Raw genomic sequence first — 15,685 nt, forward strand, 5'->3', positions numbered from 1 at the left:
TGAAAGCAAATGTTGGATTTTTAAAAAAATTTCAAAAGGTGGGGTTATTGACAAGTAATTGAAAATAGGTTGGATTATTCACAATAATTTTTCCTTATATTTATATAAACCCACCTATTAAGTATATTTGCTAAAAATAAATCAACCTATTATTTATAACAATCTTCGAAAATTCTTTGTAAGTTAAGAATTAGGAATAAACAAATAGTTGAGTTATTTTCAGGAATTATATCAAATAGGTGAATTTATTTAAAAATAAACAATAATTAAGTTTATTTTCAGCGCATTGATCATTTTTACAAAACGATGGTGAGAGACATTGATTAAGACCTTTTCTTTCACACTTATTTTAGATTAAGTTTAACTTGATTCAGTTTAATCTAATACTCCCTACTATTCAACCTACTAGTTTCATTTACTTTTTTTCACACTTATTAGAAAATATTTTAACCCTTAATATCTCTAATCGTGCATAATTATAAATTATAAAGTTGAAAATTAATAATCGTTGAATTGAGACGAATTAAAAAAGATTTTAATTGACTATATTTTAACTTACAAATTAAGAATAAGATATAAATTAAAAATGATAGATAAATAATAACAAAATGTAAATAAGACTAGTATATTGAATTATATTCTGACAATTTAGTTAGTTGCCGGTCTCTTTAACTTTGACTTTTTAACTGTATTTTTTTTGGCAATTACATTTAACTTAATTATTTGATTACCGAGAGCGTCCTCTAAACACTCATACATAACTGATAAATTGTTTGAGAAAAGTATTATTTGACATAATGCAAGTCATAATGTTAGAAAGTGAAAGAAATTTAATCATCTAAATCAACACTATTTAAAAACAAAACTAAAGCGGGAAAAAATGTCTAAAAGTTAGGTCTCATTTATTTTGCATCATTTAAATTAAAAACTTCTTATATCTAATTTAAAATGATCTAAAGTGAATCATTAAGGTGAAAAGGCTTTCACATTGTGTCAAAGAACCAACTCAATAAAAAACTTAAGCTGATGGTTGAGGTTTTAAGATTGAAAATGTGATGCAGCAAAAGCCCACTCACACCTGACGCTAAATATTTCACTTTAAATGAGGGGCGGTTAAGATTCGAACTTGTGACCTCTTATTGTCACGCTGGCTTCTAATACTATGTTAAAGAACCAACTCAACCAAAAACTTAAGATAATGGTTGAGATGATTAAAGCCCCAACATATGTTATATAGTCTAACACGTTCAAAATCCAAAATAACACAAAATGAGTGAAATAAACGAGTAATAACTATTGAATGAAATGAAAAGCGATGTACACAAATGCGATCGAGTTTTTCAATTGTACAACCCAAAATGAACATGCACATTCTGATTTTGCGGAATCCAATTAGTACCCTGTAAGAATGGTGTGACCGTATAAGTTTGTGCTTCTTGCCTACTAATCGAACTCTTATAACCAACCCATTTAACTCGTTTAAAGGTATCTGCTCCAGGACCATGATTGTTAAATTCAGCATAATACAATGTCTTAAGAGCGAAACTCCCTTGCCATGGCATCCATCCCTCAGGCGCAACAAAATCTCCGATCATACTTTCCATAACAATCGTTCTCGAATATTCCTTCCAAGGTCTTCCTAGGTATGTTTTGAACTTTTGCTTAACCGGTTCAAGTTCTTTATCAGGAAAAATTCGACAATTATGCAGTACAATCCCTGTAGTTTCGTATTTGTCGCCTCGACCTTGGGCTGTTACTATGTTCTGTTGATTTGCCATCGGTTTCCTTACGATAAGTAAACAATTTTGGAATATCGCTGCTGCGTCTCCAAAGATAAAGTCTATTGTACCAGTGATGTAACAACTTCGATAGAATTGTCTATGTGCTTGTGCGTAAAGGGTATCTTGGTATCCTTCCATACGACAGTTTAAGAAGATTGATTTATCTGCTTGTACTCGAAGGGCTACTGCTTGGTGTTTTTCTGGTCCTGCTGTGTTCCTAAATCCTAATGCGATTCCCATGAATCCTTCTCCCAGCACAGCTGATGAATCACCACCATCATGTAATCAATGTGTATATATAAAAAATATAATACTGAAATGTTCCCACAAGAAATGTTCTTAACAATTAAAAAAAATAAAATCTTTTAGATGACAAATATATTTTTTAATTAATAATAAATTTATGGAGGAATATAACTATTAAAAAATGTTTTAATAAAGTTAGTAGAAAGCATATGAAGATCATGAGATTTATAAAATTGTTAAAATGAAATTAGTGAAAAATATGTGGAAACTAAAAGCATTATTTAGATATTAAAACAAGGATGAATATGATTAATTATATCTAAAATTTGTAATATAAATAAAAAATTATTAATAAAAACGACAAATAGAACAACTCAAAATAACAAATAAAAACAATTTTAATGAATAAAGAGGATAAAATTTACAATAATTAACTTAAAAACCAATCACTATATAATTATGGCAATTTCTATATAAATTATACGTACCAAAAGTGGCAGTTTCAAAAGTTCGAACTCCATCTACAAAGTTTTTGTTGCCGGAAATCACGGTCTTTAGTGATCCATCTCCATACATGGTTATATTCACCATTTTCTTAGTCACAGTCACATACTCATTGTAAATTCCTTCTTTGACAAAAATATTGATTCTGGTTACATCATACAATATGATTCTATTATCAGCATATATAAATTTATTTTTTCACTTTTGGGTTATTAGAATGAAAAATAAGCCTAAACTTATATAGAAGTTTGTTCAAATGTAAAAACTAAAACATATTTTTATTTTGTTAAGAATTGAGTTTTATTTCAGTCGGAGTATGATAAAATTTAGAAAATACTCTAAGAAGAATGAAAAGAGGTAACCCTTAGTTCAATTGATTTTTACTTATTTGAATGATTTTTACTGATTTGAACTAATTAGTTATAAATTATAATTGATTAAGCCTTATTTATTTCATCTGATTTTTGGTGATTAAACTGATTTTACTGATTAAAATTGATTTTTACTGAATTTAATAAATTGTAACTAATTGATAACTGATTTTTAGTTATAAATTATAACTGAATTTTATCGATTAAAACTGATGGCGACTAATTTTTATTGACTGTAACTAATTTTTGTAAATTAGAAATAATTATTTAATTAAGGTGAACTAAATAGGGCCTAAAACTAATTTTATTGATTGAAACTTTTATTTTACTAATTATTTATTTTTTTATAATGAATTAAACAAGGTCTACAAAAACCAATCAATAATAATAAGAGTTATTTCAAATTTATTTTCTTTTTTCGATGTGGGCAATAAATAAACACTTTTAAGACTCTCTTATTTGAGTGTTTGAGAGAATATATCTACCTTTTGGTACGATTCTCCGGTAAAGATCTCAAACAATCATTAATACTCGTAAAATTTCCCGTGCCATCTTTAGCCACAACAAGATCAGGCACCAATTGAGCGGTTGATTTTACAACAAGCATGCGTTGTTGACGACCCACCCACGGAGGAAACCCTAGCGTATCGACAGGCGATGACGAAGCAGTACGAGCCGCAAGGTGACGCTTTGTAGGCGTTAAAGCAGCTTCAGCCGCATTAAAATTGTCAAGAATGGAAGAGATTTGGGATACAAGTGCAAGGGAATTGCTAATAAATTGTTTTGAAGAATTTACTGCAATCTTAATTTGGTTCTTCATTTCTCCTTTATCAAATGCATCAATACATGTTTCTTGGTATGAATAAACTGCACTTAACCATGTTTTTAGGTCATTTATCTTATTATGGTAGTTTTTTGATTCTTTTCCCGCGTGGTCCATTGATTGCGCTAGTTCGTCTATTGAATCCTGCGTTTATCAAATAAGGAAACTTTGTCAAAAAATAATTTTAATTTTTTTTGTCAAAAATTAGCTAACAAAAAATTTTCTTTATGTAAGAGTACCGACTAAACTAATAATAAACGTTATGTCTATAAATTATGAAATAATGCAAATTATAATTTTAAAGTTTAGTATTTTTGCGAATTACAACCTTAATATTTATTTTTTGCGAATTACAGTCACTAAAATAACAATGTTTACAGTTTCAGGCCAAAACACAAAATTCTGACCATTTTGATGGTCGAAATTTTAGATTAAGTGGTTGGAGTTGATGTGTTTTTAGCCTGAACCTATAAACTTTAATACTTTGGTGGTTGTAATTCACTATAATTCGCAAAAGTGCTAAACTTTAAGGCTATAATTCTTTGTTTAACATTAAATTATCCTGGCAATTTGCATGAAAATTGTGATCTTTTACATACATGTAGAATTTGGTAAATCACGTTTATAGAATAATAACAATAACTCAAGCACCACATTGACATTATATCCTAGGAGGAATATGTATTTAAAAACAAAATTAGTTAACAAAATATCAAATAATTTGATGTATTGTCTATTTTCTCTGAAATAAAAGGTGAGGACTCTAGCTCTATGATGAAAAAGAAGATTAAAAACATTAGAGAAAAACATAGCATAAATAATGGAGCGACAAGTCTAGAACAAGAACACAAAGATGATTAATAAGAAATCTGAGATACCTTCCCCTAATTCAAGAGTGTATCTCATTAGCTAATTAACATTACATTATTGAAACAACCCTCCCAAGCCTTAAGAACAACCATTCAAGCATAAAGTTTAATTTCTACCTTAAATGGAAACACACGCTAATACAAAAAAGAAACTCATTTGGCACACAACCCTAGCTGCTCTCTATGTATTAGCCTCCGCACATGCCATTTGATTTAGGGCCCTTACATTGCCCCAAACCAGTAGAATAACCTTAAATTAAGCTTGCCTCCAAAATATCTTGAAATACATAAGTCGAAATGACCCATATACAAAGGTGCTCGGACGAGCACAATATGTGTTCGATTGAGCACCAACTCAATGCTCTATACTATTTTCTTCATGTGTTGTGCCTCGTTCAAGGCACCCCTTGCCTTATAAAGGCACCCTACATGCATCACAATAACGACCTCATGTGGTTATCCAAACCTCAAACTTTCATGTCCCATCGCACACACATCATCCTCATTCAAAATGCAAGAGATAAAATGAGCTAAAAGATGATCAAAATCATCTCCCACACAAAGAGATTTGAGACTTGCACCAACATTCTCTAATATAACAAAGTCACCATTTCAATTATAGTAACTTAAATAAGTGTATGTATATATTTAATATATTCCTTATCCATTTCGTTTTCATTTTTACCTTTTTTGTCCCATTTATATATGCAACATTTTATGAATATTTTGCAAACAATTTGTAAAATAGGTATTTGGTCTTAGTCTTCAACTCAATATTAACGTGTATTACAAAATTAAAAAAATAGGCGACAAAAGGTTATTGTCTCATAAATTGTCGCAAACAACATATAATTCAATCATACCTGAAATACTTTCTTACAAACTTGATAAGCAGCCTTATCCTGAGGCTTATCAAACTTAAATTTGTTAGTTTTTCGAATAGCCATAACAACCTCATGAGCAGCCGCAGAGATAGCAGCCTTAATAATTGCTCTAGGTGCAATAGAAGGGTTAGAAGCATTAGCATGAACAACTTTGCTTAATGTATCTTCACATTTCTTCTTATAATCTGTTGGATCACATAACATTTCTATGATCTTACTCGAAGTTTTTGTTGTTTCTTCTTTAGATAATAATGGCGGTGGAGGACCGCCATTATAATTGTTGTCGTTTTTATTTTGTTGTTTATTCGTAAAATGTAAGAACAAGAAAACTCCACCAACTATGCAAAGAAGAAAAAGAATTGTACATAACAAGGCTATTAATATTTTCTTTTTGGACTTTTGTGCTCGTTCTTCTCTTCTACGTTTTGATAATTGCCCGAATTCTTCAAATGCCATCACTCTAAAAGGAAAATAAAGATCACAGATGCCAGAGTATTAATTCCAAGAATTTAGAGTCGGTATAAAGGAAAATGAGAATGCAGATCATTTTTTTATTTTCTTGTTTATCTCCTCTCAATTTGTATTCATTTCTACTTTTGAATTGTAGTTTTATTTTTACTTTTTATTTTTTTTGTTATTATTTTTTTTCTAGTTTTTTATGATTCTGGTTCTCTAATTGTTTCAAGGAGAAGAATATAGAGATTGGATTGGAGAAGTTTTAGGTGTTTTGTTGAAGTTTTTAAATTTTGTTTGTTATTAAACCGTATTTTTCGTGGATTTTATCCACTCTTTTTATATGATTAAATTAGATTAGATTATAGATATTCAATCCGAATAATTAGGGGAATTAAGTCATGTTTAAGTTACTAGCAAGTCATGCCAATTCAACCTCTTCACTATTCTTAGAATACATCTATTCTTAGAAAGTATCATAAATTGAAATTATAATGAAAACATGCTAAAAACCTTTTCCATAACTTACAACCAAAAATTATGATGAATTCACACTTTCTATTATAGGATGAAGGGCAAAACTAAAGACCGACTTTGCATGCCTAAGAGATTGTATTACGAGTTTTTCGCTTGAGAAAGTTTTGAAGAAATAAATTAGGATTACAAACAAACACAAAAAATAAAATATCGACCCTTGAATCATCAATGAAGAACATATATTGTTGTGTCAATGGGTGCATGATATATCAAAAAATTATTGTGAGAGACGGTTTTTCGGAGAGAAGCATTAGATATATAGACTAAATAACCCAATTAATTCAAATTAAAGAGAAAATAAGAATATGAACTTCTTGTTTTAAGGCCGTCTCTTTAAAAGATGGTCTCTTACAAAAGTAGCTAATGATATATATCTTGAGGAGTTAGTGAGAATGTGTCGGGGTTGAGTTCATCGGGTGCACATGCTTGCTTGTACTGCATGGAGCGAGGATTCTCCAACACTTTACTTAAAGTATTGGAGGAAGGTATGTTGACTCAATAGTCACATGGTATTTCTGGATAGAATTCACCCGTTCGAAAGGAATAGGAAAAAATGCAGATACTTTTAATTTTTCTAAATGTTAAACTATTTAGTTAATTAAGTAAAATTGTTTATATGTATCAATTAATTGCTGTCAGAGATGGTCTCTTAGAGAGAAACATTAAATATATGGGCTAAATAGCCCAATTAATACAAATTAAAAAGAAAATAAAATTTTGAGTTTCTTGTTTTGAGGTCGTCTCTTTAAAAGACAGTCTCTTACAAGAGTAGTTGACTAAATTACTATTCTGGAAGGTTTATCTCTCTTACCTCATCTTTTTTTTTTCTATTATTATTATTATTTTATTTTGTTTTTTTTTTTGAAATTAAAAGATTTTATTAAAATTCAAAATAAAGAAGGCACCGGACAACAACCCTACAAAGGCCCAAGAAACATCTGAAGGGGCCACAAAGAAACAAAACAAAAACCAACCAAAATTTACAACAAATGGCCAAAAAATAAAGGCCAAACTAATCATCTAAGTAAAATATGCAACTATAGGACTAGAAGCTCTACTAGCCACTTTAAATAAAATAGCTTTCAGAAGCTGACCGCTTGTAGACCTCCTCTCCATGAAAATACAAAGGTTGCGCTGGGACCAAATCATGAACAACATCTCCACCCAACATAAGCTTCACAGACGGTATTTCCAATTCTTTCGACTAGCATAATGAGCAAACTGAACAATGGCTTCCTGAATAGGGTAACCAAAGAACATATCATCAAAAGGACGAAATAACATACTCCTCACCTCCTGCACAAAATCACAAGTATGAAGAATATGGTCCAGAAACTCATTAATCAACCCACATAAGGAACATAATTGATTTTCACCAAAACCTAACCAGAACAATCTATCACAAGTAGGACGCCTCCCAAGAGCAATCATCCAAAAACAAAATTTTGCACGAGGAGAAGGTAACAAACCAAAGATTTCCAAATAACCGGATCAGGAGGTTGCAAGATAGCCAAGTAGACTTTTTTTGATACTAAAATCCTCATCTCTCAAGATCTTAGCCCTATCTAACTTGGAACTTAAAGATACTCTAAGCTCCATGATTTTCTTCAACATCCAAGAGCAAGTAGCTGGCATCTTTAATTCCAAAAAATTTCTTCCTTTCACATAATAATCATGTATCCATCTAATCCAAAGCCTATCTTTTTTATTTTCAATTGCCCGTATTTGTTTCACAAGTGCCGCCTCATTCCAAATGACAATGTTAGGAAGATTAAACCCCCCACAACTCTTGGGCAAGCACATTTTAGGTTAAGAGACAAGATTTTTACGCGAACCAACATTACCAGAACAAACAAAAGATCTAAACATACTCTCAACCTTCCTAATCAATTTCTACGGCAATTAAAAGATTTGAGCCCAAAAAGAAACCATACCTCGAAACGCACTACTCACCAATTAGACCCTCCCAGGCCCCAGCATAGGAAAGGGAGCGACTAGTCCAATTAAGGATCCTGGATCCTGACAAGGATTTTATTAACAAGGCTTTTGAAATCAACAAACTTGAGACGACGAGAAGAGATAGGAACTCCTAGGTAGCGAAAGGGGAGAGACCCTTCCTTCATCCCCAAAGAAGAAAAAATAAGAGCTTTGAGATCCTCTGAGACACCCCCAATAAGCACATCACTCTTAGCCGTGCTTACAGTCAGACCCGAAACGGAAGCAAAATCATCCAACACCCCCTTAATAAGATTAACAGACTGCACATCAGCACTACAAAAAACTAAAGGTTACAACTATTTAAAAATAATCAAATATGCCATTTGAAAAGTACGCAATTTAATACTCATAATAACCATTATTCATCTCTTTTTTCTTAATCTAGAAGAATCTAAATGTTCTTTAATTATTCGGTCATTTCAAAAATTGCTCCAAAAAAATTCTTTAAAAGTCCAATTTTCATATTCAGATTAATTAAACCATGTTTTCTAATTTTCAAAAAAAAAAACAAATGTTTTCTATGTTGAGTAAATTTTATTAAATATATAGCCCAAGTTATTTTTAACCCAATTTATATTATTTTATGCAGCAAAAATTTCTAGTTTATAAAAATGATAAATTTATAGTATTTGATAAACTCGTATCAATAATTTATCTAATATAGCTTAATCTAAATCAAAATGATTTAACTTATTTTGTTTTTAAAATGACAACTTACTTAATTTTATTAATTTTTAAAAAGATATTGATTACTTCTATTATATTTGTTGCATAAGCCAACATAAGAACATTTTTTAATTAATCATCCAATTCAATGTAGAGAGTATATAAATAGTACACATACTTTCTATATTATCCTTTTATGTTATAATTCTAAAACATCATTACAAGAAACATTAACTTTACAACCATTGAAAATATTTTTAAAAAAAAAAAGATAAAAGGAAAAAATATATATATCATGAATTTCACATATACAATTATAATTTCTATAAACTGAATTCGTCGAGTGTGATGATGAAGAAAAAATTAAGACCTCTAAAAAAAGGAAGGTGGCGTATAATTATAGCAACGTTAACAATTGAAATGCAGCTAGTCTTCTAATAGATTGTCTCTTAGTGAGACAATCTAAAACACGAAGTTCATATTCAAATACTTTATATGAATTGGGCTATTTAGTCCATATATAAAATACGTCTCATTGTCTTACACTACAGAAAGCCCACTTGTAAAACGGACTCCGGTATTGGGCAGCCACTCATCTCCATTAATAAATTGGGCCACAGTGTAATTAAGAGCTTGGGCCGAACTATCAAAAATATGATATCCGGGCCATTTAACCCGGGATGAAAGAGAAGCTCCAGGCCCATAATTCATGTACTCAGCATAAAAGAGCGTATCCAAATACAAATTACCATTCCACTCTAACCAACCTTCGGGCCTAATTACATTACTTATGTATGATTGCATGATAACTGTCCTTGAATATGCCTTCCAAGGACGACCCAAATACGTGTACGTGGTAGTGGAGTTCGTAGAGGAATTAGTCCCCGTTGTAAGGCTTGTGTCACCGGTAATATTGCAAAATTGAAGAGAGAAACCGGTGTTTTCACCAGGATCCTTACGACCTTGTGCAGTGATGGTATTCTTTTGGTTTGAAAGACCTTTACGAGATTGGATTAAACAACTTTGGAAAATGGCCACTGCGTCACCGAAAATGAAATCAACTGTACCTGTGATGGTGCATTCTCGGAAGAATTGTCTGTTTGCGTGGGCATAGAGTGTGTCTTGGTATCCTCTGAAGGCACATCGATAAATTGCTGATAGATCTGAGTCTGAACGGAAAGCCACTGCTTGGTGCTTTTCTGGTCCCGCTGTATTTTGAAAGGTTATATCTCGTGCTATAAAATTGGCTCCAGTAACGGCTACATACACATTAGAAAAGAATTAATAAGATCCGATAGGGATAATTTTATAGTGGTTGACTTTATAATAAATTTAATGAAACACAAATTTATAATATAATCGGTGGCAAAGCCACATGAGGGGTTCGTTGTGGCGTAGACCCCACGACCTACTTTCACAGTCTATTCTTATAGTCAATTTTTTGGCTTTGAGAGCCATATAATCTTTTATGATTAATGCATTTTTTTATTCAACATTTCTATGGAGACATTGATAAATGGAATCATCTTTAGACATTGCTAAAAGTGTTGGGTTTATGTTCCAATATCCAAAATTAATGTGCTCTATTATTAACTTTAACTTTCCTTTTCTTCTTTTCTTTTGGAAAAAGAGGAAATCTTTCTTTTACTAGAATCTATGAAAAACAAGGGGTGTGCAATATGAGGTGCCAAAGCATGTGTTTTTGCTATCTATGTTTTTTCTTTTGTGGGCGAAACAAAAAGCAGTGGTCAAAACAAAATCAAGAATCAATTCAATCTATGTTCTCTTCACAAAGAAAAGTTTTAATTTTTCTTTTAAAATTAAATTTTTACTATCCAATATATTACATTTTGTTTTATCGCCTACTCTGGTATAGATTAAGTGCACAAAAAATTATGTAATGTGTCACTGGGATAATATTAGAGTGGAGACTGAATTAAAGAGTGTAAATTAATAAAGTGAAAAATAAGCAGTGTAAGCTAATAGAATTGAGAATAAGATGATAAATTTATATTAGACTTTGTCTATATATAGCATTTTGTCTTATTAAAAAAATGTAAAATTGCTTTTAATATGAAATATGATCAATTTTGTAACGAAATGGAACAAAAGTTGTAGTATACTTACCAAATGTAGCGCTTCGATAAGTTGTATATCCATCAAAAACGTTTCGATTGCCGGTGATAATTGTAGCATCTATTCCATCACCATATAGCATGATATAAGTCTTTTTTCTTTTTATCTCCACAATTTCATCATACACTCCTTTCTTCACATAAATAACAAACCGATTTGTACTATGACTCGGAGCAGCAGCAATAGCATCCATAATTTTAGTAAAATCTCCCCTTCCATCTAGAGCAACAATAACATTCGGTGTTATGTCTCGAACAGAAGACTGTAATAACTTTCGATCTTTTGATCGTATCCAAGAAGGGAATCCGTCTACATCATTAACCTTCGCCATCAATCGTCTCCCACCACTGCGAGGTGGGGTCCCCTTAGCACGACCTAGATGGGAAGCATGTGTGGGACCAGGGGCTAGGTGGACCATATGGAGGACTTGTTGCACTAATGAAGAGACTTGATTGATGCTGCCTGAGACTAGCTCTTTGACAAAGGTGCTGGTACCTTCAAAGCCTTCTAGGCAAGTCTCTTGATTAATCAAGGAAGCACTTAACCATGTCTTCAAATCTAAGGCCAAGTTTCCTGTCCCATTGCTTTTACCTATTTTCATATGTTCATACATACTTAAAATAAGTCACATTTACCCAATATGTCCAACTAATAGATTATTACACTTTTCTCCCTTTTTTTTTTTTTTTTTTTTTAATTTTTACTTTGTTATGATTTTTTTTTTCGGAAAAGCTTTTATCATTTTTTTTTATTCTTATCAACACGTTTTAATTCTCCTTTAATATTATCTACACAATTTAAATAGTTCGATTATTTTTTAATCTTTGTGCAAAGTCTCATTGTTACAATTTATTAGAGATAGAGGGAGTATGTAAGATTCATCGTTCGGATCGATTTCGGGTCGCTTTGATCCATCGGGTCATTGATTTATTATTTTATGTTGCTGGCTAAAAGTAACTTAAAATACCATGCAATTTTTTTCTTAAAAATTTGTAAATTAGTTTCTTTATTATATTTAGATAAAAACCAATTTTTCAAGTCATATTTATGCAATAAAACTCAATAATAAAAAATTGACAAGTTACAACTCAAACTAATAATCAAATCTAAGATACAAATCGTTGTCAACTTTTAATTTAAGCTGACCGAAATTGTTGCATTTGAATCAATTTAAATGGACCAATTTAATAGTACATGGACAATAAAGACTAGCGTCTACCTAAGTCTTTATTCCAACTAACTCTTAATTTCATTGAAATATATTAAAAGTTAATGTAACTAAAGGATTATCGGTACGAATCTCATTCGTACCCGTCAATTAAAGTAGAATATTTAGCACTTTGTGTAGAGAGAATATATGTTTAATACACACTTTTAATCCAAAAAGATATTATATATAAAGACGTTTTAGAGTATATAACATATTTTGGAATTCAAATATTAGTTTAAGTTTATGTTCAAGCCAATGATAATAATCAAAAATATTGTGTATCAGTTTTATAAGTGTCTATTCGGATGTTTGAGCAAATTTCGTATATGTATTTAGTATATCGAGTTGGGTTAATTTCTATCATTGAGTATATGTAAATATCTGACAATCTAACTTAATTTTTATACATAAGTTATATTAATTCGGATCAAATTATACTCGATTTCAATTGATGTTGTTAATTTTAAACAACAATAATTAGTGCCATAAGAATTTAAAACACCAAAAGCAAAAAAGATAAAAGTAAAAAAGAAAAATGAAAAGATGGAAAAGATATGTCAACACTCAACAGTGTTATGCACTTAAAAAAGAACAAATTAAATTGTGGAAATCAATTTCAGGAAGAATATTAATTACTCCCATTTATTTCTATTTCTGATAAATATATTTGTGAAGAATGTTAAGGTTATTGTACTTGTATCTACTGTTTTATTGTTTCACTTCAAGCCTCAAGGTTTGTTTTTCTGAACTATTTTTTGAGATATTTCTCCTATAACATAATAAAAAATTTAGATATTCAAACAAAAAGAAAATCATATATTTTTAAATAAAAAAACATCTAGATATATATTTATAATAAAGTTAAAAATATGTAAATTATCTTCCATCCTAAATATTCATTCTTCACATTACTCCCTAAAAAAACAACACCTAGCATGTTGTATTACAATGTTTTTTTTTTTTTTAATTTTCAAAATTATATAATATATGTCACATAATGAATAAAAATCAATGAAATTTTTTTGGAACATTTTAATTTGAAAACTGACAAGTAAAAAATAAAATTATTATTTTGATTTTTAGTTTTCTAAAAAAACGATTATGAATATAGACCTTAACTCATTAGTTACACACTTTATTAAGAATATTTAGAAAGAATGTTAATTGTCACATTAAGTGTAAGACATAAAAGAGTATTTACGGAGTACTAACTAAAAGTTATTCTAACGTTTAGATTAAAAATACGTTCTTACTTTTTAGAGTGTTTGTTAATAAGGATATACTCCTATTATATAATATAGTGTATAAATATATATTATTTTTATTTATTATTTTATTTTTATTTACTCTTTAAATATAGAGGCGTTTGTTAGATTTTGCTTTAATTATATTATATACTAGCAATAGTAATATAGCTATTAAGTAACATAAATTTAATAGAAGTAGTTTAGTAAAGAATGTTTTAATATTGCATGAATTTATTTTTTCTTGATAATAAACTATAACTATAATTTTGCTTTTTATATTTTTAGCTCTTAATTTTTATTTTTGGCTTTGCCCCCAAGATTAAACCAAAGAAAATTAATCAATGCACCAATTCATACAAAAGGATGAACTATTAGTTTGAAATAATGTAAACATCAATTAATTAAATTCTAACAACTAAGTTTAGTATGAAATCGTAACTAATTACATTAACATAATAAATTTTAAATAAAATTTAATCAATGTACCAAACTCTAACAATATAACCCATTTTTAAATCAATCATTTTAAAATTATAAGTAATTATTTTAACCTATTAAATATACATAAATTAATCTAATAGAGATAATTTCATTAAAAAATCAACGAAATTTAAAAAATAATTATAAGTAATTATTTTAACCTATTAAATATACATAAATCAATCTAATAGAGATAATTTCATTAAAAAATGAACGAAATTTCAAAAATAGAAAGTAAAAATGAAGGGCAGTGAAAAAAGAGTAGAAAGAGTTACCAAATTGAGAAGCAGAAAGAGTCCAACTCAACTCATCAGAAGACAACTCAAGCAGATCAAGACAATCAGCAACAGCATTAGAAACTCTAAAATCAGAAATAAATCCAGTAAACTTAGAAACAATGGAAGCAACCTTAACAACACCTTCCATGCTGTTTTTAAGAGTGTCAATAAACACAGATGCTGGAACATTTAAGCAATTTGTGGCTATCAAATCTTCATCAGACACTGCTTTAACACCACTAATATTAATAATTTCTAGTGGTTTTATTATTATTAAAATAATCAAAAATATTATTATTGCCATTGTTTTGGCCATACTAAAAGTATTTAATTAATTAATATAGTTTGCAAGAAATTAAAGTATAAAACAAAAAGGAGTTTAAATTTGTTTGGGAAGAGAAAGAATAATTGAGTTTGGTTATGGAATGGAGGATAATAATATAAGTTACCAATGAATGAATATATAGGAGTGTTGTTCTCTAAAAGGATGCATTTATAAAGGCAAGCTGACAGGTGAACAAATATATTGGTTCAAAATTTGCAGCTAGCTAGCTTTGAGCATTTATAGAACTATGTTTCTCCTAGTGTTCTACTCCTATTTTAATTCTCCCATAGTTTTTTTTGGAGTTACTATGCATGTCCAATGAGTGAAGGTTGTGATAATATAGAAGTATTAGAGACCGTTTCCACATCTCTTTGATAGACGTATTTAAGCCCGACCCATTAAAAATTAATGCCTACTTACATTATTCTTAATGCCTACTTATCGTATCCTTAATGTCTACTTTCAATATCGTAAATGTCTACTTACATCATTCTTAATGCCTACGTATTATATTTTTTTAAAAAAAATAATGGGCCGGCCCAATTAGAGATGGTTTCTCACAAGAATTTGTGTTTTTTTAAGGGTATTTAGAGGTGTTCATTTGGGTAGTAGAGTTGATTTTAGATCACGTGTTTTGGGTTGGTTCAAAATCGGATTTTGCGTCTATATTGATTTTTATATAATTTTAAATTCATATTGGCATCAGGTCAAATCGGGTTTGGTGACAAAGTCGGGTAAATATCGAATTATCGTGTCTGTTTTGAACATGTTTGAGAGTATTGATGTTTACAATTCTAAGGGTTGTATATGAAAATCAACAATTCTCTTTATTATCAATTTTTTAGTTTTTTTTAAGAGAATCTAGTATGAATTTTGG

General features: G+C 29.8%; 2 protein-coding genes and 1 long non-coding RNA gene across 3 annotated transcripts; all 3 read right to left on the reverse strand.

Annotated features, from left to right (window-relative positions):
- Positions 1–1,327: 1,327 nt before the first annotated feature.
- On the reverse strand, positions 1,328–6,204 carry LOC130815147 (pectinesterase-like). Its single transcript, XM_057681514.1, has 4 exons — positions 5,458–6,204; positions 3,388–3,869; positions 2,516–2,676; positions 1,328–2,041 (listed from the first exon to the last, which is right to left on the reverse strand). Exons 1-4 carry the CDS (start codon positions 5,932–5,934, stop codon positions 1,341–1,343), a joined length of 1,821 nt encoding a protein of 606 aa, XP_057537497.1. The 5' UTR covers positions 5,935–6,204; the 3' UTR covers positions 1,328–1,340.
- A 1,081-nt stretch (positions 6,205–7,285) lies between these two features.
- LOC130815007 (uncharacterized) lies at positions 7,286–9,172 on the reverse strand. Its single transcript, XR_009042528.1, has 2 exons — positions 8,403–9,172; positions 7,286–7,704 (listed from the first exon to the last, which is right to left on the reverse strand). It is a non-coding gene; the product is annotated as an uncharacterized LOC130815007 (long non-coding RNA).
- A 450-nt stretch (positions 9,173–9,622) lies between these two features.
- Positions 9,623–15,197, reverse strand: LOC130815006 (pectinesterase/pectinesterase inhibitor PPE8B-like). Its single transcript, XM_057681328.1, has 3 exons — positions 14,481–15,197; positions 11,260–11,859; positions 9,623–10,391 (listed from the first exon to the last, which is right to left on the reverse strand). The coding sequence occupies exons 1-3, from the start codon at positions 14,797–14,799 to the stop codon at positions 9,673–9,675; spliced, it is 1,638 nt and encodes a 545-aa protein (XP_057537311.1). The 5' UTR covers positions 14,800–15,197; the 3' UTR covers positions 9,623–9,672.
- Positions 15,198–15,685: the final 488 nt, after the last annotated feature.

Source organism: Amaranthus tricolor, chromosome 6, assembly GCF_026212465.1.
Source record: "Amaranthus tricolor cultivar Red isolate AtriRed21 chromosome 6, ASM2621246v1, whole genome shotgun sequence".
NCBI classification, from domain to species: Eukaryota; Viridiplantae; Streptophyta; class Magnoliopsida; order Caryophyllales; family Amaranthaceae; genus Amaranthus; species Amaranthus tricolor.

Bases quoted from the DNA above. Each gene is read 5' to 3' on its own strand.
- LOC130815147 (XM_057681514.1), bottom strand. From the start codon at position 5,934: ATGGCATTTGAAGAATTCGGGCAATTATCAAAACGTAGAAGAGAAGAA. The intron at 3,870-5,457 runs GTATGATTGAAT...TGATAAACGCAG, and splicing joins TTTGTAAGAAAGTATTTCAG to GATTCAATAGACGAACTAGC. The intron at 2,042-2,515 runs GTACGTATAATT...GTGATTCATCAG, and splicing joins TTTTGAAACTGCCACTTTTG to CTGTGCTGGGAGAAGGATTC.
- LOC130815006 (XM_057681328.1), bottom strand. From the start codon at position 14,799: ATGGCCAAAACAATGGCAATAATAATATTTTTGATTATTTTAATAATA. The intron at 11,860-14,480 runs GTAACTCTTTCT...ATATGAAAATAG, and splicing joins TCTTTCTGCTTCTCAATTTG to GTAAAAGCAATGGGACAGGA. The intron at 10,392-11,259 runs GTAAGTATACTA...ATGTGTATGTAG, and splicing joins TTATCGAAGCGCTACATTTG to CCGTTACTGGAGCCAATTTT.